Here is a 23,706-nt window from a genome sequence, read left to right as displayed (position 1 = left end):
AGCAATGAGCGGTGGGTTAAGAGTTTGACCAGCAGGGTTGTGGTAGGAAATTCAGAATCCTCTCCCCTAGCTCCCAATATTAGTGTGAGGGGGTTCATCTGTAATTGCTGATTTTTCTAGGTTCCACTACATTTATGATTAGGGTATGGGACAATATTGTGTACGTCAATATTGTCACTAGCCAATGTAGATTTTGAGTTGTCACATCATCTCACTATGAACTTTCGGTGTTAGTCCTGGAGAATCACACTTGCTGATGATATAAAAACAGATGGAGCAAAAAGGGTTAAATTCAACCAAACATATGACTGTTTAATTTGGTTACGTTTTACAGCAAGTCTCTCAATTAGAACTGCATAATATCTACAACTATGCCAATCCTTGATGATTTTCCAACGCCATTGCGTTATGTTGCTTCCTGGCTTACTTTACACTGAAAACAAAATTAGATTATCACAGTAGTCTACAGAGAACTCTTTTGCTCTGAAAAAGTACATTCTACACTCAAGATGTCAGTTTTGTGTATTCAGTAAGTGGAAAAAGCCCAACTTCTTTTGAAAGCTAAGACAGTCACTTACATCATGCAAGACAGAGGCCTAGCAATAGCAACATGACACTAATTAGTCAATCCAAGACCACCTAAAAATGTAAACTTGATTGTGTTTACTGGTAAACTTTTAAGCTTTTATCCCCAATTCCTCTCTTTGAGCAGTGCAATAGTCTGCTGCCCTCTGTTCCATAACACTGTGTTAAAAATTATGACTTGGGAGACGCGTGAGCGCACGATTCAAAATGGCCAACCCCTGGTGAGCTCTGCACCAGAATTGCCCGTTTTTGATGAATAACTACATATTTCCAGTCAGAAATTTACTGGAAATGCATCTAACTGCGTTTTGAAGCCTCACCTGTTGCTGTGGCTGTTTTTCCTAGTCTTCTGGAAGTCGGAGGTGGTGTTTTCTCCTTCCTGCTGTCTCTCCATGCTCTGCTTCAAGGAACAGCCCAGATTTCCTGTCAGGGGGGCGGAGTGAATACTCGGGAAAGGGCCTGGCTTTGGCCAAGCCACTCCTACAACCTGTTTTAGATGCTGCACCAGCCTTTCCTTTGAAGCATTTTTTCTACAATTGTCTACTTTTTCTTCAGTTTACCTCCATTGACTTTTATAATAATAAAATGGAAAATAAAAATGTGTAAACTCCTTATAATGAAAGGAAGCAACACATTTTTCCTCCTCCAATAAAATCTAAAGTGGTGGAGTCCAGTGAACCTTCCTTAAATGTAATTCTTGAAAAACTTCAAGCACTTCATGCTAAGACTGACACCATAGCATCAGAAATAAAAAAATTAATGTGATCTCAATATTTTGGAATAATGAACTTTCAACCTCTTTTTCTACTGATACATGGAAAGATATTTGTCTTAATAGTATTTCTGGTTGGTTACCTGTTTCGCTTTATCAAACTAACTCATATATTTTATACAACTGTTTATGGACTCCATTACGTTTATTTCAAGCTAAACTTCCGTCTTCAACTTGTTGGCACTGTAAATTACATACTGGCTCATTACAACATATGCTTTTTGATTGTGCTTTTGTTTTTACATTTTGGACTGAAGTTTGGGATATTATAAAAAAGATATTTAATATTCATGATGATGTTTCATTCAGAATGTTAATCTGCAAATCTGCTGATCTCTCGCAAAACTTACATGACTTAGAAGGTAAACATTTTAATTTTCTGCTATCAGCAGCTTTAAAATCCATTACATCCTGTTGGAAAGATGTTTCACTGTTGTCTGTTCACGCTTGGTGGTCATGGGTTATTTTTACCAGAAGAGGAGCTCAGTTATCTTTAAATGGTATTAATCATATTTCTAATTCTTATCACTCTTTTTGGAAACCTGTTGATATATATTTATCTTCTTAAATACATATTTACTTCTAGTTATTTATTGCTATTTTAATAGTCCAGTATTCACGCTATAGTAGCTCTATTTTATCGTTATTGCAATATATTTATAGATGTTTCCTTTCCCTCCCTTTTCGTTTTTTCAAGGAATACATATTTACTGTTGTTACCTATTGTAATTTAGTTGACGTTCTTGATATCTCTCTATTGCAATTGGGTACTTTTTTTTTGGCACTATATTTTGTATTGTCTTTGTTTATTGCTTATTATGAAAATTCAATAAAATATTTTGAACACAAAAAAAAAATGACAAAGCAAAGCAACTCTTCTGGCTCTTTACCTACAATAACATGATACTGTAGAACATGTATTATCCCTTTGGAAGATGGAGATGCTGCAAAATGTGCAGCTCTGTTTACGTGCATTTGACTAGAGCGCTCACAGGTCAATTCACAAAAACGCCGCACAGCTAACTTCTACTGTTGCTTACAAAATGCCTCATTTTCAAGCCTAAGTGATGCATTCTAATTTTAAAAAGTAGAATCTACAAAGAATTAGAATGTACTATGGGAAATTTGCCAGCACAGTGAATTTTCCATGTTGGAAACTTTGAGGTGTCAGGTAGGGCAAGGGTGTTCCATGATGGGTTTGATAGGGTGGCCAATTGGAATATGTTAATGCCTACATCGTTGTAACTTTCTGGGCAATCACGGTGGTTCTTAGTGGTTACATATGCCCAGTCTGTGACATTGATTTAGCACTTGGATTAAGTGTTTAAAATAGAGTGTGAGCACCTTATATTGCATAGGAGTGGAGGAGAAGCAGTCGCCTTATGGAAATATATTTTTATTTAGTTAGAAAAGAAAAAACACTTGGATAAATACACATTTCTGCAATAGGAACACCTGTAGATTGTTTGCACTGTGGGCAAGATGAATGAATAAGCAAAGGGGACTAGAAATATGTCTGGAAACCCATGGTTTGCACAGGTTTCTGGGCATAATTTTTGAGTTTTTTGTCAATCCCCCAATTGCCAAATGTACTGAAATCATAGGCAGACGCCTCTCATACACAGATTTTTGCATCTGTTTATGACTTGAGCTCAGAGTTACTATACTACTTACCTGGTCCTAGGATCTATTATGTGATCATATAAAATGCGTGCACAAAAATGTAATTCTCTATTATCTGCCAGCATAGCAGGCGTTCTTTTTATTTACTTATGTTTGCGATCAATTAATTCAGCAAGACAGAACTGGCTTTAAATAGCAAAAGAAATTCAATGCCACAAGCAGGAAAATTGTGGATAAGACTGTCTTAAAAGCACACAAAAATGACCATGATGACTTTAATATATACATGACAACCGATATAAAGGTAACACCCCCTCCTTGAGATTTTCTAAATTTTCTTTGCATTTCTACTACAAAGGGTTTTCGGGTGGACGCTGGCAGTGTGTGCAGGATAGTGTGTTGGTCAGTCTTTAAAGTCTACCAACTATGCTCTTAGAGGAGTACATCAAACTCAGGTATCTTCATTGAATTTAGTATGATTAGCTACAGAAATTACCTTGCTTGATCATTGTGATTGGGATGAGCATCTTTGTGTCCTCTGGTGCCACCTGAAGAGAGAATAATAAGGATAGCTTTAGAGCAGAATTTGGGTTCATTTCTTAAAAATATTTGATAAATAATTAACATACTCAGTTCAGTTCAATTGTCTTTGTTCGGTCATAACAATGACCATAAAAATACAGATTCAGAAATACAAGAATATTATATATTTTTCAAATTCAAAGATTATTAATAACCTTTCACACATTGATTAAAACAAATTTAAAACATCAATGAATAAAATGTATGTATGCATTTAAGGAATAGTATAAAATTGCTTTAAGATCACCTGTGGTGACTGACATTCATTTAAAACTATTAACAATCTCATCAGGAATAAAAAATAAATATTCTTATTAAGCATACCTCCTCCTCAATTTTATTGCAGACAAGATATAATTAAAGACAGGGAAACAAATTGTAGGAGAATTTAGACATTTTATAAAGATCAGCCCTTCTAGCTGCGATGTAAAGTGCTTGTGCTTTAAAAGTCATTGTAAGAAGCGTCTTCAAAAAAGTATAACATGCACTGTCGTTTGTGGTAAGGAATTATCACATGGGCAGCCCGGAAGAGATTCAAACCATGAATCACAGTTAGGAAAAGCAGCCAATAATGGATTAACTGTAGCCTGAGGCTTGTCAGATAAAATCTATGTTCTGGTTTACCACCCAGGTTAAATACGGCTCTATCCCGGACGTTGTGGAAAGTGGCAAATAGTTAAGGACTGAGTTTAAATGTCTTGACCTTGCGAGTCTAATCTCTTCATTCATCGTAATACATTTCTCCTTAACTATGGCCTTAGTTTGGGGCACAATGCTATCTGGAAAATCAAAAAGGTTAGTCAGGCCCATATCATTAAAGCTTTTCCTGACATAAGCCAGCCACAAGATAGAGTATCTATTGTCCAAGTTAAGACAGCCGCTCAAAATGTCTCTCGAAAAACCTGATTGTGGGGTACACCAAATTTTAACCTAGAGCAAGAGGGGGTCTATTTTAACTTTGTCATCCAAATAGCCCTTACGCCGTTCACTCAACATACTATTGGGAAAAGTTTACTCATCATTTCAGATTGCAAGGATCATTCAACATTTACAAAAGGATTCTTTTTTTTTAAATACAGTATTTATTCAGAGGATGTGTTTGGTACTTAACCACAACTCTATACAGCTGAAAAATACCAACCACTTTTCTATAACCTCAAAAAGACCAGGTATGGCAGATGGGTGTTCTTGGCGATATAAATATGACATTTTGTTTTGTTGTGGAATATTTTATTCTGCATAATATCAACCAAAACATGCAACTCTGCACCTGTCTGCCATCACTCCCATCTATTTCTCTAGCATTCCTTCATCTCCACAAACTCCTATTCTTGGTAGAAACTCTACAGCCTCTGTTCATTCTGGATACAAACCAAACCTCCAGTGGAACCTCACAACTTGTACTTTCTCTCTGCAGAAAACACACTGCCTTGGTAGTATGGGTACTAAGCAAAAAGTTAATGTACCAAAACCGAACTCCCACAATTTGTATTCACAAATTATTTGGAAACATTTTCATTGCTTAATCAAGCACTAGAGTTGAAGCCTACACTAGCTGATGAGGGATAAAAGATTTAATGAAAATAATTAAGATAAAGAAAACCATGTCTAGACAAAGAATCAAATTGTTTCACCAGACATGCCCCAAATTAAGAAACAAAGCAATAATATCTCAAGCAGGTACAAAACTAAAGAACTGTTCAACAGGAATTAAGTATAAAGTCTGATAATGAAGTAACCATCTGTCACACTCTAAATCAGGTGCTGTCTGGGTCAAAGTCTGCTAGCACCAGTAATTGGTACTGTCAAAGTCACCATAGCACTACTTCTTTGTTGAGGCTCCTCTGACTGAATTGTAGGTGTGGGTGCTGGGGCATTGATTCAGTGAGATCAGATGGTGATCCTGGTTAGATTTTAAAGAGAGTAACAACATTTGTTGCACTATATATCTGCGTTCAGGTATTTCTCTTGTTTTTGTATGCAGGAAGTGAATGGAGCAGGGGTTTCCTTGCTCATGAGTGTAACAATTAAGGCCTCTTTTGTAATAATAAAAATTGCACATATTGTTTGTGTGTGATTCTAAGTCTCCCCAATTCATATTGCGTTATTAAGCAAGCAACTGTTGTTTTTGCTTAATGAGTTTGTTTTTACATATGTTTCTTTGGAAATTCTTCTTAGCACAATGCTTTGCTTTCTCCATGACAATGGTTTTTTGATAGGTTTGATTAATTTGGACTTGTGTTAAAAAGCAAAGTAAAAACCACTGAAAATCAAGGAATTCACTGTAAAATACATTATTGTTAAATGAGAATATTAAAAGAAGTGGGATTTAGAGATTATTGCCAATAAACATTTTCACAAAAAATATTGACCCAGATTTTAGATATGCAATTGGAAAGAAAGGTTTATGAGTTCTCCAAGTCATGTAACACAAAGGAAGATACATTATACATTTAAAATCATATATTTGGAAGAGGGCCTGACACTAATTGAGGTGTGGAGCAGTCTGTGAACGTTACTCCTCACAGCAGATGTGCCTGGGGAGTCTTTAAAGCCTCTTTACTCCTTACCAAGAGGCCTACAAGTGGCAAACTAAAGATACACCAACTCATGAATCCTACACAATTACAAAGTCCTGTTGTGCAAATGCACGTGCTTTAGTATATAGTATGGAACATGTGCACAGGAAAATTGATGGTGAGCGTGCTAACTATGGGTGATAACTTTATGCCCATACAATGTCTATTACAGGAGTAACTCCAGAAAGAGTGGCATGTCTTTCAAGAATATAAAATCTTGGGGGCGTGGCTAGCAGCCGCGGAACATGGCCGCAAGCTGAGTGAGCTGCGCTAGCCGAGCGTGAAACAGCCCCTTACATCCGTCAAAATCCTGTCATGGTGGGCCCATTCTGAGTGGTGAACGGTTGGGGAAGCGTTGAAGCCCGAATTCCACTGTGCTCCGGGCGCGGATCGGCAGAGGTGGAGCCGTACACCAAGCAACTGAGGGAAGTGAGAGTGGGCAAGATGGTGGCCTGCCGGAGCCCGGAGGAGTAATCGCCGCTGCGAATCTGGCATTGCAGAGTGGGACGGGCAACTGCTCGCGCTCTGCCAAAGGACGGGGTGCCGAGGCGGCGGCGTCCAGCAACGACGACATCGAGAGAGGCGGTGAGAGTGCGGCATGCTGAGAGGCACTCAGGCGGCCCTTGGGGGCAGTATGACAGCGATCGAGAGAAGTAGTGGTCCGTAGGCCTGGCCCGGCAATTAGAGCCGCTCGACAGGCGGAGAGAGAGTACACACAGCAAGCCGGCGGCAGCGAAGTGCCCCGGAGGCAATAAGGTGGAGAGCACCCCCCCACAGACTGGTGCTGGGAGCGCAGCCCCCGGGGCAGAGATAAACCGGTCCCCGTGGGAGCATTGAGGCTGGTGTGGTGCTGGTCAGATTGTGGAGAGCCCCTGGCATAACACGAAGGTACCAGTGGAGGCCCCCAGACAACTGAGCAGTGGCTGGCCGGTTTGCAGCTCGCGCAGCTGGAGAGGCCGGTGCTTCTACTTCCCCCCTACTCCCTGTGCGGACTGGTGAGTGGAGCGTGACCCCGGGGGTGGCAAATCCTGGTCTCCAGAAGGTATGTGATAGCTGCAAGGACCAGCTTGCGTAGAGAGCGCTGAGTGGGGCACCAGACAGCAGGGGTGGAAATCGGCTTGGGGCAGTGGCACCAACGGTGTACTCCGGGAGCCCAGGGCTCACTTGGACCGCTCCCTGTACGAACCAGCGGAATTGCACGGGCGAGACACCCACCCACCCCTACTGGTGCCGGATATAGCAGACCTGGCAGTGGCCGACGGACAGTGGCCCCATTCTTCCACAGACTCCGTCATGGGACGCACCAGGGGACCGGGGCCTTGCCAGGCCAACCAGATTGATAAATACACTGTTGCCATGGGGCCGGACAATGGAGCGGTCAGAAGAGACCCGCATGATGAAGGGGGTGAACAAGGGCCTGACCCGACCGTGAGAGACATTTTGAGGGCGATTGGCGTGTTGAAAGGCACGCTTGAGCAGAAACTGGACTCAGTTACCGAGGAGGTAAACCTCCTGCGGGCGGACTTACGCAAGATGTCCGATAAGGTAGCCACAGCAGAAGCGGACATTGGGGAAGTTCAAGCCAAAACGAAATGCTTGGAGGAGCAGGTGTTGACACTCACGGAAAATCAGCCGGAGATATACGCCCGGTTCGAAGATCAGGAAGGTAGGGGCCGACGCAGCAACATCCGAGTGGAGGGGCTAGCAGTAGACCTCTTTCTGGAAGACTTAATCTTGAATCACCTCAAGCCGAAACGTCTGTCACAATTTTTCTCCCTTGAGCGCGCCCATAGAGTGCTGGGGTGTAAGCCCAGGCCGGGGGCCCCTCTGCGCACCATAATTGCCTGTATCCTGAACTTTAGGGATCGAGATGCCATTCTGCAGGCGGCACGGATGCACGGAGACCTCAGACACGAGAATGCTATGATTTTCCAGACTTTATGCTGCAAGTGCAATGCCAGCGGCGCTCCTTCGATGGGGTGAAACGAGCCCTTCGGGAGCACGGCGTGAAGAATATGATGCTCTTTCCGGCCCGACTCAAAATCCTCAACAATGGAAAGACATACTTCTTCGAAAGGCCGGAGGAGGCGAGCGATTGGCTGGAGGGCTGGCGCCCCGTGAGCCACAAGGGAGGACACAGACGACGGACCGAAACGGACAGGAGTTGGGCCCAGAGGTCAGGAGCTCCCCCAGAGAATAGCTGCAACAACAATGGACAGATGAATAACTGTTGGGACACTCGTCAGCGGGTTTAGACTGATGTGTGGTCCTATGTGGGGGAGGGGGCGGCTATTTCTGGGAAGGGGTGTCTTTGATCTCGCACTTTAAACATTAAGAACCGCGCCGTGGACTCAGCAGTCAGATATCTCTTCACACTGGAGGCTAGACTACGACTCCTTACAAATGGGTTTCTGGGTTTCACATTGGGCGACAGGCACTCTGCAAGTTTGGGAGGTGGGAGGTTGGGGCCTCACCTAGCAGGGATGCAGGGAGGGGGGAGTTGGGTTTGTTGTTTGTTTTTGTTCGCGAGGGGAGAAGCTACACTCGAGACCTATACATCCAGAAGGCAATGAAGGCTGTTTTGAAGATTATGGTGGGGGAATGGGATGACCCCAGTGTCAACAGTCAGATACAACGCCAATGGGCGACCCGTCAACTGTGAAGGTTTGGTCTTGGAATGTGAACGGGCTGGGCTAAAGTTAAGCGCACACTAGTGATGCAATATCTGAAGAGGCATTCCCCAAACGTTGTTCTCATTCAGGAATCGCACCTGAGGTGAAGCAGATGTAAAGCCTTGGATCTGTTTGGCTATACCTTGGTAGCGCACTCTGGGTTCACATCTGGAGCCAGGGGGGTGGGTATCCTCATACGTAAAGCACTGCCGTTGGTGATCACAGATACATGGATGGACCCAGCAGGGTGTTTCGCTGCAGTGGTGGGCAGGTGGGAGGGGCATCTGTCAGTGTTCGGCTAATGTTATATCCCGCCGGGGTTCCACTCGCTGACTCTCCCGCAACTTAGTACACTCATAGCAGGCCTGCCAGAAGGAATTCTGCTCACTGGGGGGGGGCACAAATGCAGTAATGTGCCCGGAAATGGACAGGTCTGGCCCCAAAGGGGTGTACAGGGGTAATGGGCCTTGCAGACTTCACGAGGGCACTGGGCCTGGTTGATCTATGGAGGGCACACAACCCCTCATTAAGGCACTACACTTTCTATTCGGCCAGGCATGGGTCCTTCTCCAGACATGATTATTTATTCACACACACAGATAGAGTGGGGGACTTCTCGAATGTCTATAATATGGTGAGGGGAATCTCTGGCCATGAGCCAGTGTGTGCCACGCTCAATGGCCCGGTCATTGATAGGATGGTCTTCCCGCGTATAGATCTGTGGCGACTGAGAGATCCGTTATTGACTGACAAAATCAGAGAGGGCTCCGAGCACTATTGCAAAGAAAATAAGGGGACGGTGCAATCACATATCACACTTTGGGAGGCCTAAAAGACGGTGCTGAGGGGGCAGGCGCAGAAAAAGGAAGAGACCCTGCACTGTAGACAACTCGAACGAGAGATTAGCCAAATGGAGGGCGAGGCCAAGATGATGTCATGCGCGGAGGCGCGACATAGGTTAATGCTGAAACAACGGGACCGGTGGTCCCTAGCGGAAGGAGAGGTGCGAGCATATGCGCTAGCCACCCAGCATCGCCTCTACGATGTTGGGGATAAGGCCCTCAAACTATTGGCGTGGCTGGAGAGGCGGGACAGGTATAGGTCCTGGGTAGTAGGGATCCGAGGTGTGGGGGAAGTACTGCAGACCACCAGCTCAGACATCCCAGAGGCCTTCGCAGTTCACTTTGACCACGTATACGCCCCAGTGAGTACAAGGTCGGCAGCGGGATGTGAGGAATTCCTTAGGGATTTCAACATGCCAACGGTGCCCTTGGAAGCTTATGACGCCCTGGAGGCAGACCTCACAGTAGACGTGCTGGGCAGAGCATTGATTTCACTCAAGCCAGGGAAGGCGCCCGGCCCTAATGGGCTACCGGTTTAAATTTTCAAAAAACAGGCAACAATCATACTTCCACCTCTCCTAGAGATGTTGCGGGAGGTGGGTCATCTCCCGGCAGACTAAATGGCAGCCGCGGTAGTGGTGATATACAAAGAGGGTAAACCGGCAGATCAGTGCAGCTCCTATAGGCCTATCTCCCTCATCAACGTTGAGTCCTAGGTCCTGGCGAAGGTGTTGGCAGACTGGGTGATATTGGTAATTAAAGACCTGGTACACGTGGACCAGTCAGGGTTCATGCCGGGTAGAAGCACGAGACACAACCTCTATGGCTGTATGGGGTGTTTCACATGACCGAGGGTGATGTGTCCCAGCAGACGGCCCTAATGTCATTGAAAGCTTCAATGGCCTTCAATAGTATCGAATGGCCATACTTGTTTATGGTCCTTCAGCGGCTGGGCTTTGGCCCATCCTTATGCAGCTGGGTCAGTCTCCTATACGAGGGGCCGATGGCACGCGTGAGGATAAGGAGATGCCAGTGGCAGGGGTGCCCTCTCTCCCAGTTCCTGTTTGCCCTGGCATTGGAGCCTCTGGCTCATTGGGTCAGGAGAGATCCTGAGATTTGGGGGCTGTGAGCGCCAGACGATTGGGAAGAGCGTATTTCCTTCCCTGTATCTGGCATGGCCGTACTGCTCCATAGCGCAGGACCTGCACATCTTTGAGTTGTTCGGTAGCTACTCGGGGTATAATATTAACTGGTCAAAGTCTGTGATCTTTCCCCTTTCGGGACCTCCCCCAAGGGTCCCGCGGTGTTGTGCAGCCCCAATGGTGGTGGATGGTTTTAAGTATCTGGGGATCTAGATCACCAGAGATCAGAAAGAATTTCTGGTGAGAAACCTTGGGCAGCAGATAAGTCATCTGGCTGCTGATGTGAGCCACTGGCAATCACTTCTACTCACGCTAATGGGACGGGTGGCCCTGTACAAGATGTTGATGCTACCTCGGCTCTTATATGTACTGCAGAACACTCCCTACGGATCCCGCAGACGTTTTTGAAGCGAATAACACAGGAGGTGCGGTCTCTGCTGTGGGCGGGGGGGGTTCGCTGAGGCTTGCACTACAGAAGCTACATCGAGGTGTTTTTGATGGAGGGATTGCCGTCCCTGATGTCAAGCTATACTATTGGGCTTCCCAACTGCAGGTGATTAACGACTGGGTCTATGTGGGGATGGATGAGCCGACCTACAGAGAAGATAGGGCAGGGTAATTGCGAATCTCTCTTGTATTCCCATCGAATGGGCACGAACTGGCCGGAACATACTAGGGTGGTGGTTCAATGTTGGAAAGACGCAAACAAGTGCCTCAGCTGTGCTTGGCGGCTGAAGAGCAGAACCCCGCTGTGGGCGGGTGATCCTCTCAGGGAGGCGGCAGCGCTGTTGGGATATAGGGGTTTGCGCATGATTGGCGTTGAGTACCTGGGAGATGTATGGAAGGGTGAATCACCCCGTTCGTTTGAATACTTGCAGAAAGAATATGACATGCACGACTCGCAGCGATACACACATTTGCGGCTCTTACATGCGCTGCGTACCCACATCCAACAGGGGGCTTCAATTCCGGAATATTCCCCGCTTGAAGGACAGCTATTGCTGGACCCCATACAAGGGAAACCCACTTCCACAATATATCATAAACTAATCAACAACCTCCCAGATCCCTTGGTCTCCCTTAGGGCGGCCTGGGTAGGAGACCTAGGAGATCTCAATGATGAAGATTGGCAGAGCCCTAGGGAAGGGGCTATTCACGTCAGATTCAGGCTAGTGTAGCTCAAGATCTTGCATCGCGTCTACTATCCTCGTACCCACCTCTACTCCTGGGGACGTGCCACGTTTCGCAGTGCGTTCGGGAGTGCGGAGAGGAAGGTACCTTTATACACACTCTATGGGAATGTCCAGAGGGTAGCCACATTTTGGCAGAAGGCTACGGGATTCATGTCGGAGGTGGTGGGCGAGCCATCCCGTTAGACCCAAAGTGGCTTCTTATCATGATTAGAGGAGAGGCAGACTGGTCCAGATATGTGGTTATATGGTTGGCATTGGCGGTGGGGGTGGTAAAGCGTAACTTTGCCAGAAACTGGGGGCGCAGGCTCCCCCCGATTGCAGAATGGAAACACAACCTTGATTGGTGCGAGGGTGCAGAGGAAACAGTATACAAGAGTAGGGAGGTGTCAAAAAGTGGGAACGGGTGTGGCTGCCGTGGCGGAGGTACCGAGGGCTGGGGTTATCAGATCAGTCACGAGGGGTGAAATACCGGAGGGGCCCACCCCACCTGAGAATGTATCAACTGTGGTTCATTGTATATGGCAATATTGTCCTCATGCTATCATCTCTGTATGCTGTGGTCTCTCGAGTCTTTGTTAACAAAAAGATTTATAAAAAAAAAAAGAATATAAAACCTTAACATAGAGAAATATGCATAAACATACAGAAATAGGTGGAAATGATAGCTGCACATCCATGATAAATATCCTAATAGGATGCCATTTTAGGTCTCGTTTTGGACCTCTTTTATCCAATACTTTAAATATCCTTACAGTGGGCTTTGGGGGCAACCTTTTTTTGTTCTTGATCTGATGGCGTTTGCCTATCTCAAGTCCCTGTTGTTGAGTTAATGGATTTCCTCCATATTCTCATGGCTGTCCTTCCCAGGAGCATTTCAGTCCCAATGATTTCACTTGATGAGTAGCAACCTTCCACATCTGAGACAAATAATTATTTGCTGGCACTGTGTTTTTAGTTTCTGTTTGGTCCTTGTTATTCCAGGACTACAAGTTGCCTGAAGGGAAATTATTAACTTTAAACCTTTGATTACTGGGATCTTTAGTAATAACCTTAGTATCAGTGACTGCTATGGAAAAGATTTGTTTCTGACACTACAGACCTCTAGTAACGACCTATGGCTCTGCAGCCTACTGGGAAATTATTTGATTCTGACTCCCGGGACTTCTAGTCTTGTAAGGTACTGCAGCCTGCTATGGAAAACAGAATTCTGTCTCCCTCAAAGGAAAGTGTTTTGATTGGAATAGCTGTGTCCTTTCGCTGCTGTAATCCAAGAGTTAGTTTTCATTTTGCATATTGCTGTATCATTTTAGTTTCAGCAGACTGCAGTACTTGTAGCTGTTTCTGACCCCAGTAACCTCTGTTAAGCCACTGTAACTTCAACTTGCTACAGAAAATGATTTGGGGATGCTTGTTGCAGCTTCACCTACCTGGGGCTACCTTCAAGAGAGGGGGACACTCTCTCCAGGCATCACCGCACTCCCGTCGTGAGGGCAACGGCCGACAGCATAGTCATCCGGTCTCACCAGCCGTGAGGGGAAAGGCTCACAGGAACTACTACACCCAGCATCCTTTGCCTGTCACCTGCCTCTGACGCTGTGCAGCGCGCCAGGAGGCACCATATCTGCGCCACCAGCTTCCCGCAGCACAGGATGCACATGGGCCGCGCCCAGGCCAAACCCGGGCCAAGGGCGGGCCTGTCATTGCCAGGAAGAGGCAGGGCAGGGCCACCCCCCTTTTACCTATCGGTTGGATTGGGCTGTATACCCTCAACAAACCAAAGGTACTGTGCCATATGTCCTTGCCTCCCTCCTGGTTTTATCTTATTTCCTTATTTCCCCATAGTGTTGCATAGGTGTTCGGGACATTTTGTGAAAAAAGTGATTTAAACGGTTATTTAATTTTACATTTTGCGAGCAGTATAATTAAGGGACATACCGTAACACTTTGCCTTTGTGTGTCGCATTAATTTAACTTGACAATAGCATGGGCAAGAGGAAATCAATGGAGGGACTAGGGGCAGATAATGGCCAGCATGGGGGGGCAGGGATGGGGAAAAAAGTCAAACAGTCAAACAAACGTGTTATGAACAATTGCGTGATGGCTAGGATAGATACCCTCACTCATGAGTGCGAAGACATCCTAGGCACAGAAACACTAACACCAAATAGTAATGTGCAACCATCACCCCATAGTTCTAGCTTATCCTCCATGCCTACTATTCTCTCAATGTTTTGTAAACAGCCTACGAGGAAAGTATCGAAGCACAATAACGAAACATCACAAGAATTTACAGGGGTACAGATGATAGACCATCAGACTAAAGATACATTTTCCCCTCCCATAAACTCGCCACTTAAAATCAGTCCAATAGAACCTTTAATCCATTGCGCAAATAGGTTTGCAGTCTTGGCAGACATTACTGATATCCCAGTGACTCAGATCACTACAACATTGCCTCGACCTCAAACTGCGTGTAGCAAGGAGGCAGATATATCATTGCAAGGGCTATACCAGCTTGTCGCCTCGCTTAGACAAGACATAGGAACTTTGAGAGCTAAGATCGACAAATTAGTTGACACGGTTAAAATCTTAACCTCTAGTAATCCCTCCCATAAGCAGCCCCCATGTTTTGCGGTAGACGAGCGCCTACGCCCACAGCGAACTTCTTTTCCCGCTCAGGCCGAAAGAAATCAAATAGGCGGCCGATCATCCGCACTCCTCTCTACAAAGAACAATATAGCTTCTCTTCCCCCTAATAGCGGACAGTCAAAGACCCCAAATCCTTGTTCCCGGAACTTAGTTCCAACACAAACCCCTGCTTATTGCACTACACCTAAACATGCACCGGTAACAACGAATCGAATGGTTACTAATACACCAAAGGGGAATTATCTTCCGCAGACCTCTCATTTAGAACGGAGAAAAGTTTACATGGTCAATGTCCCCAAACGAGATATCGCGGTTGGTCACGAAAGCGAGGACTCATTAATAAATAAATCAATACACTGGATTCGTCACATCAGGGGATGCCGCTCTCTTATTCAGGGGGACATTGTCAGGGCTAGGAGATGCACGCATACATGCACAGGACCATATTGAGCTTACCCTGACTAGTATCAATTTGGTAGAAAATCTTGTTTCACTTGAGTTCCGTACCTGCTCCCCTGACTCATCATCAATACAGCTCAGGCGATTTCCAGTAGCCTTGCCCCCCGAAAGATCAAGAGATAAACATCAGAGAGGTGTGACAAGAGGCTACTCATCACTTGAAGCTAATGATTGACCACTAAATGAGATCCGGGCAGCAGAGCTATTACAGGCCCTCCCCTTATCTACTGATCAAACTCCCTCAACTGACTCAACCCCTCAATTGGCATCAATCACAGCCCCAACCCAAGGCTTAACCACTTCCCATCAGCTAAAAGTCATCGTGTGGAATGTTGCTGGCCTCAGTAGCAAGCTATCACTACCCCATTGGAACGATCTGGTAGAGGGCTACGACATCTGTGTTTTTCAAGAAACATGGAGCGTGGCTCCTCTACATAAACTGACCTATAGCTGTTACCACATACCTGCCACCACCAAAGGGAGGGGTCGCCCCTCGGGAGGGCTGATCATATGGGTCAACATTGTCCTCAACTGTAGAACTTTTAGTTGTCAAACTTTGAGCCCAGACATCATGAGACTCACTATCAAGGGCCCAGGAGGCGGAATAATGCTGGACTTGTTTAACATTTACATAAGGGGGACAATCGGGGGCAAAACCTCTCACGTTCTTATGCTACTTGAACAAGGTCTATCAAATTGTTTGTCCCACTCTAGAGTAGTAGTTGCTGGCGATTTCAACAGCACTTTTGAGCCTCTCAGCACAGAAGACATAACAGGGATAGAGGAGGAAGACAACAAATGGGGAGTTCCCTCATTAACCATACCCCCGTAAAACGATGGACACAGGTGCCTATCCAACGACAGTCACTCACCTTGGAATATGGGCTAAGGGCAGTGAATGGCAGGACCAGATCAGATGCCCAGGGAGCCTTCACCTATATCAGAGTAACTAGTCCATCTCGCATTGATTACATACTAGTAGATGTTAGATTTTGGGAGTATGTCCTAGATATGGAGGTGGGCAACACAACCGACAGTGACCATAACCCTCTTTGCATGTCACTGAGGTTCCCATGGTCACCCCTTGCTCTAAACCAACCAATTGTATGCACTCTGTGACTAAAGAGGTGATAACCTCAAACTCGAGAAGAGCCTTGAAATGGCACAAGGTCGCTTTTGAAGAAGGAAAAATGGAGGCCATTAGGCAAGTTCTTTATAAAAATACAAACGAGTTTTAGAGAGGGAATAGCAGAGGGGCCTACTCATGCTCTCAGTATACACTTACGCACCATTGAACAAATCTGTACTCACTTCCAAGCACCGAAAAGGTCCACTAAATCTGTCCCACAAAATGGAAGAGGCCAAATATGGTACACAAAAGAGTACAGACTTAAAAGGAAGGCTTTGATAATAGCGATTAGAGCTAAGAACAGCTCAGTCATCAAAGTTGCAAGACAGGAATACAGAGAGGATCAGCATCAAGCAAAGCTAGACTAGGACGAAACCCGATGGCACAATCTTAAAAACGCCAGTCTAGCAAGGGACACTAATCATTTTTGGTCATTGGTCAGAGATACAAACAAGGGTGAGGCAGATCAAATCCCCAATCACATACCACCTCAGGTCTGGCATGACCACTTTTGCGACTTATATTCCGTGACTAACAATCCAAATGTAGAAGGACAATGTGGTCATTTCCCATTAAGTCTTGGGAAGGGGGACCACGTCCCATTTACATTAAAAGAAGTCGAGTCAGACATAAAAAAGATAGTGCCCGCCATAGTCCCGGGACCTGATGGTCTCCCTGGGGGCCTGTTCCTCGCCGATCAGGCCAATTGGGCTGAGTATGTCCTCCTTCTAATCAACTCCATCTCTGGAGGATGCCCAGTCCTGGACTCATGAAAGGGAGCGGAGGTAGTCCCAATCTACAAGAAGGGTGCTAGAGAGGACCCTTCCAACTACAGGCCAATTAGCCTCATAGATGCAATGCAGAAGATAGTTGGCAGGGTCATATTACAGAGAATCCAATCATGGGCTGAGGAGGAGGACATTCTTTCTCAATACCAGGCGGGCTTCCGGACCAATACAGGAACGGTGGACCAGGTCTTTAGGCTTCTCCTGATACACTGGAAGGTGGTGGTGATTGGCAAGGGCAGTCTTTACCTCACTTTTATTGACCTAATGACTGCCTTTGACCTTGTCCCCAGGGATAAGTTATAGTAAACATTGCAAGCCATGGGTATCCCTCCAATGACCCTTAACCTCTTAGTAAGGCTACATGAGGGCAATTATGCTCAGATACGATGGGGGTCCCAGGGACAGCTTACTGATAAGATCCCAGTAAACAGGGGAGTACGCCATGGCTGTGTGATGGCACCCACCCTGTTCTCATTATACGTGAACTGGATGGTCAGATTTCTGCAAGAGGTATCAGCCAACACCCTGGCAGGTAATAAGGTACCAATGCGCAGATAACTAGGACCCCCTGAATTTGAGAAAATAGAATTCCAGGGACAGGGTAAAACACAATGTTACAATAACTTCCTAGGCAATTAATTTATCTAGCATGATTGTGTCCTAAAGGTGTCCAATTAGTGTAGCCACAACAAGACTTAAAAATTCCACAATAATATTTATTGTTAATGTAAATATCAAAAAATAAAAAGAATTCACAGTTAGAGAGTACGTTCATATACAATATAGTCATTCAATGTAATAATTCCATTAAAATTACAATAGTTATACAGAATAAAAACATTTCAGTGGCCATGTAATCATCTTCTACGCACGTTTCAGCGAAAAGTACGCCTTCATCAGGAAAAGCCACAACTCTTGAAATCGTGGCCTCACAACAAATAGGAGGTATGGTAGTTTTCAAACGGATATACAAAAACCTGTTGTATGATGTGATTCTACTTGAGGTTTGATATCATAATATTCGGGCCAAGGTTCAATTGTTTAACCGAAGAATTCAATGGAACCTGTTCGGTGGTATCGATGGGCTTAGGATTTAAAAGCCAATTTCTGTGTGTCATATGGACTCGATAAAACTTAGTGGTATGAGGACATTCGCTGTCAAGGGGGTGATTCTATTTGTGTATTTGCACAAGGAATGTTCTAGGTCCGATGATTAATAAGATGCCGTTTGGATAGCAGGCGTCTTATGTGAAAGGCAAAATTCCTGATAGATGGTGGTACGGAGTGTCGGTTACTTCGATGTTGCCGCAAACTCAGCTCCCGGCCATTAGCTGAGTTCGCGGCAACATCGCGGCAGTTAGCTTGGCCCTTTACAGAGCTGTGGTGTTTTGATAACCTCGATGAGATCAGTAGATCAGAAAACAAGTTCTTTAGGGACCTGATCATGTTACCACAGGGTACACCCTTAACCCCTTTGATATTTGATCTGGGTAGGCGCCACATCAAAGATCTGGACAAACTTCGCCCCCTGTTGTACTGGGCACGCCTTACGCGCACCCCTGAACTCACCAACTATGCTGAGGCTTTCACTGAAGTAATGGGGTTGGACACTGTCAAGAAGATAAAATGGATCTCAAATGGCAAGGCATTGATGACAACCCTGGGCCTCGAAGAGTCATGGGATACCCAAAGCCCGCCAAGCAAAGCAGAGCTCAAACGCATCTACTGGAATTGGATAGAGACCTTAGCAACCCAAATTTAGGAAGGCTTATGGAAGAGTCCTTCCAACACAAACCATCTAGAGGCCTTGAACCTTATTTGGATGTAATCCAGACCCCAAGGGATAGGGCATTATATACTCAATTCAGATTTGGCACACTTCTAGTCTATGAATTCACCGTGAAGTGACGCCCCTTCAACCAGACCACTGTAGAATGCCCATCCTGCGGGATCTCTAAAGAAAGTATTGCACATTTTATGTTTGCTTGCCCCGCTTATGCTAGTGCTGGGTCCTGCTGGCTTGTGCCAATCTGCAAATAACTAGGCACTCTAGACCATCGGGTTGCCCTACGTACTAAGAACTGACTCGAGTACCCTATATGTTTGCGGAGTTGCCAAGTTTCTGGGCCGAGCCTGGCTAACCAGGCATAGGGCTATAGGAAGGGCTTCCCAAAACTGACACAGATTACTATAGAGTATGAACACAGGTCATCTGAAATCTGTAACGCCATACCTTGTCGCCGATAATGAATTCTATATATTTGAACTTTAACCATCTTTTATTGTTTTAAATTGTATTAATCAAAATGAATTCTTATAGACAGCAAATAGCTTTAATTTGTAATCATCGGGGAAAATTGCATTGTTATACCTTAACCATTATGATGTGATTTTATCTTGAAACTTTTTTGTATTGTGATGCTTTTATGATATTTATATCGAAATAAAGCTATTGACTGACTGACTGACTGATTTGTGTCGGACTCTAGGGACATCTTTTAACAGCCTGAGGTACTGCAATCTGCTTCAGAAAATCTTTGTTTCCAACCCTAGAGAACTGTAATAGTAGCCTTAATGTACTGTAGCTTGCTACAGAGAAGACTTTGTGTCTCACTCCAGAGAGACTGCTAGAGAAAAGGTTTGAAAATAACTCCAGGAACCTGTAGTAACTACCTAGAATACAGCAAAAACCTATGTCTGATTAGAGGGATCTCTAGCAGCAAGCTGTTGCAAAACTGATGTCTTGTTTGTCGTGTTTTCAGTTACAAACCAGCCCTATTGGCTCTGGCAATGCTTTTTAAATAAAAAAAAAAAAGTAAAACGCTTTGGCCTTTAATTTGGCCTGAACAGAATTTGTTTTAATATAGTGTGAAACATTACTTTTGTTTGCCATTTTGAGAAATAGTCCAAGTCTCATGCAAAAACAGGGTCAACAATATCACTCACAATTTGCAATGCCATTCAGTCTGGTAATCAGGGGATGTGCGATTACCACACCACTCCAAATTGAGCACCTCAAAATGGGCGAACACGTTAATTGCATGTGTTGTCACTCATTTCAAGGTGCAAAATTCTGAATGTGCACTGTTTGCCTGCAAAAAAAAAATCACCCAGTAAAAACTCTACTCGTTGTGGTAATTACCAGAAAATGTGTAATTCCGAATTGGATGTATTTTCCCGCTTGCATCTGACACTGGAATTGCATGAGGGTCGTAACAAGGCCCTTTGCTTAGTCGTGTAGTACAATGGAGTATTTGATACTGGGGCGATTTAAAGTAGAAAGTAAAGTTATATTTTTGTAATAAAAGCAATTTTAAATATCTTCTCTTTTAGGTCTTATCTTCAGGGGTCACAGAACTATTGTCTCTGCATTAAAATATATACATAAAATGGGATTTTGGTTACCCCTCTTGAATTAATGGCTTTCTTGTATATCTAATTTCTCTGCTTCGTATTCAATGGTTTTCCTTCCGTTTGTCCCACTATTGGAGCATTTTTTTTTCACTATCTTCTCATTGCATGACTTTTTCCACTGCTTACAATCAGGGAACTACTTTTGAAATTTTTTTTTAGTCCTCCACGAGAGTGCATGTGTTTTCTTGCTTGCTCCCACTCTATCCTGTGTGGTGCTCCCCCTTCACACCCATGCCCCATGTTCTTCGGGGTGCTCTCCCTCCCCCCTGGTTCTCTGCTGCTTACTGCAACTCCTTGTTTTGTTTTTCAATTGTTCAGAGGATCCGGTAACTACAATTTGCAACTGGACCACTCCTTTCCCTGAATGCACTTTCGTACATATTTCAAAATATATAATTATTTAGCGCTACAAGATGGGTGTCCGCCATTTTAGAACGGTAAATTACAAAACACAAAATGGACATAGCATCATGTCATCACACTGGGGGTGCCTTAGCCTTATGAACAGTATGGGCAAACCCTCTTTTTTTCTTTTTGTTGATACTGAAAAGTATTGGTTAAAAGCACTGGCAAAGCCAGTAAGTAGGTCAGCTTTGCCGACCCCAAACGCTAAGACTGATTGGCTTTGTCAGTGCTTGCTTTAAATTTTGGTGAATTTGATTAAAGTCCTACATGTATGAGAAGAAAAGTTCTAGAAAGTCAGAAACAAATTAACTTACATGGGAAAACGTGAGATGTAATTCTCTTGCAGAGAGTAACATTCCTCATTTCCGCAGGCAATGGGGGGGGGGGGACTCTTGTTTTGAAGGCAACTATTTTACGAATTGTTTCGTTTGGGTCATGCAAAAGCTGGCCTTGAACTGTTACTAAGTAAATGCTTAATCTGTAAATATGAAAACAACTTTATTAAGCAATGAGCTGGGTTAAAAAAACTTTAATACATCTGCTTTCCTTGTACATTCCTTTGTGTTGTTGCTGGAAATAAAATACAAATTTTTATATTTACAAGTTGATTGTCTCTGGAAATCAAATAGAAACTGCATCCAAGTCCTAGTTTTTTTAACGAAATATTGGAGACAATTCCTGGCTGTCTCTTTCAGGATTCGTCTCCCCTGGCTTCGTATGCTGAAACATGCAAAGATGTAGAAATACATCTTGGCTAAAACTGTCTATTCTGCACCTCTCATCACCCTGGGGGTTCATCTCAGCAGTTTCGGATAACGAAAGAAACTCAACATTTTATAAGAAAATATAAAATAACAAAATATGAGTCACTAGTCAAACTTATATTCTGTGGCTGCGACATCAAGTCCCTGCAGGATACTCTCCATTTTACTATGTTTTGTAATTTGTATGCAATGCCCAGGACGGCGTATATTATTACTACCCTTAAAAAAGTGAATTTCCTTCAAGTCCGACCTGCCCTTATGTATCTGTAGTTGCTCCTGCGAGATAGAATTTTTAATGTACTTAGCCTTCTGAAAGTCGCTGTAAGGTTGAGAAATAGTTGTGACTAGGCACCCTATAAGATCTGAGGTGGTTATTTTTTCTTAAGATGTACTGTGTTAGTTGTGTCTGCTCATCTTGAGAAGTTTTCATGTTTTTTATATTGTACGTAAAAATAATTCTCTGTATTTATTGACTATTGGATTTTAGCTGATGTATTATTTTATGGTGTTACGCTTTTATTGTTGTTTTTTTCAAAAACTGAATAACGCGTACTTTGATTGATTGAGTCACTAGTCTTTTTTTCTGTTTTTTGGAAAACTTAAGTTGCCACACCCTGATCATTAAAACGTTTAAGAGGTTAGGGACTAGGCTGACGCTCCCGCTCTTTTCAATTCAGTAAGATATGGGATCATGCGTGAAACACCGTTGGGCCTCTTTAAGTAAGCACCCATTTAATAGCCATTCCATCACAGTTTTTTAGTGCAGAATTGTATTTGATTGTTATAAGCTCCATTGTCCTTACTTCTTTTACCTCTTTTCTCCAATGCGGAATGTGGGCATTTCAGGGTTAGCCATTATAGTGTAATGCATTTATTTGCTTCCACCTTCGTTTTATGTCAGAATATCATATATATAAATGGCGTATGAAATAAAAATGGTGTCCTAAATATTGTGTAGAAAAATATTGTGGCATTGGTTTAGATTTTCTATTAACTCAAAAGGAGGTGATATTTTTGTAGACAATATTAATATCAGTATATATTGTGACAAATACATCCTAGTACCACACTCTTACTGTGTACAAGTGCAATTGGTAGACAGTTAAAGATATATAAGGGTTTGGGTAGTAGATCAATCTTTATTGTGCCATGGGGCCTACTATTGACATATATGTTTACTGATATATATGCAACAATGATAGCCTAATATAGTAAGTTGTTTTTAAAGTTTCAATAAAAAGGAGTTTCACCCAGAGTCCACCTCACTATTGTGCCTCACATGTTTTTTCTGTATTTTCTTATATTCATGTTTATCCATGCTTATATTGTGCCCAGACACAGAACTATGTTTATCAATAACCAGGTACTGTTAGTATTTGACACTGCCTTTTGAGGCTTAGAGTTTTCCATGAACTATGCAAAAAAGAATGCAGGGAACCCTGGGTAGTTCCTAAAATGTAGGTGGAGAGCAGCTCCTTTATGTGGCGCACCCCACACCACCAATGCCACTCTGAATCTTCTCACTTCAAATGTCTGTTTATCTAGCAGAGTGCCATTCACGTCGAGCTCGAAGTGACAAAGCCTTTTGTCATTTTTGCAGCAAAGACTTTATGCATAAAATTAGCTTGTGCCATCCATGCCAAGATGAAAAATGAAAAAAAGGCTGTTACCATTCCAAGCACAGTATTATAGCATTAAAGCTTTGGGTTGCTAAAATACCATCCAACTAAACGTGGAAAGAATAAAAGCAACCCCCGACACATGCTTCGCTCTTATTAGATCGTGAGAGCGATAAACCTTTGTCCAGACCCAAGGGAGCACTCGATGTAAGTCAAGAGAATGCCCTTTCAGGCTTAGAGTACAGCATAAATTATGTAAAAAAGAAAGCAGGGAGCCCTGGGTAGTTCCCAAGTTTTAGGTGGAGAGCAGCTCCTTAATGTGGAGCACCCTACAGCACCATCAACACTCTGAATTTGCTCACTTCAAATGTTTGTTTTTTATCAGTAGTTTTTTCTATTATTAGAAAACCTACAAATAACTCCACTTTAACCTATGCACATGTACAGCTTATGACCTCACATATTACAGCACTCATGACATGTTCTATA

The 23,706-nt window shown here is 43.8% G+C and overlaps 1 protein-coding gene across 1 annotated transcript in view; it reads right to left on the bottom strand.

Moving 5' to 3' along the window:
• ABI3BP (ABI family member 3 binding protein) overlaps positions 1 to 23,706 on the bottom strand; it is a 1,978,933-nt gene that overhangs the window by 1,007,104 nt on the left and 948,123 nt on the right. The window contains exon 7 of the mRNA XM_085622401.1: positions 3,477 to 3,528. Coding sequence (XP_085478527.1) covers positions 3,477 to 3,528 — 52 coding nt within the window. The remainder of the gene's footprint in view (positions 1 to 3,476; positions 3,529 to 23,706) is intronic.

The sequence above is a fragment of the Triturus cristatus genome, chromosome 8 (genome assembly GCF_964204655.1).
Source record: "Triturus cristatus chromosome 8, aTriCri1.1, whole genome shotgun sequence".
NCBI lineage: Eukaryota > Metazoa > Chordata > Amphibia > Caudata > Salamandridae > Triturus > Triturus cristatus.
Note: the sequence above shows the minus strand (reverse complement) of the source record. Positions and strands in the feature narration are given on the sequence as shown.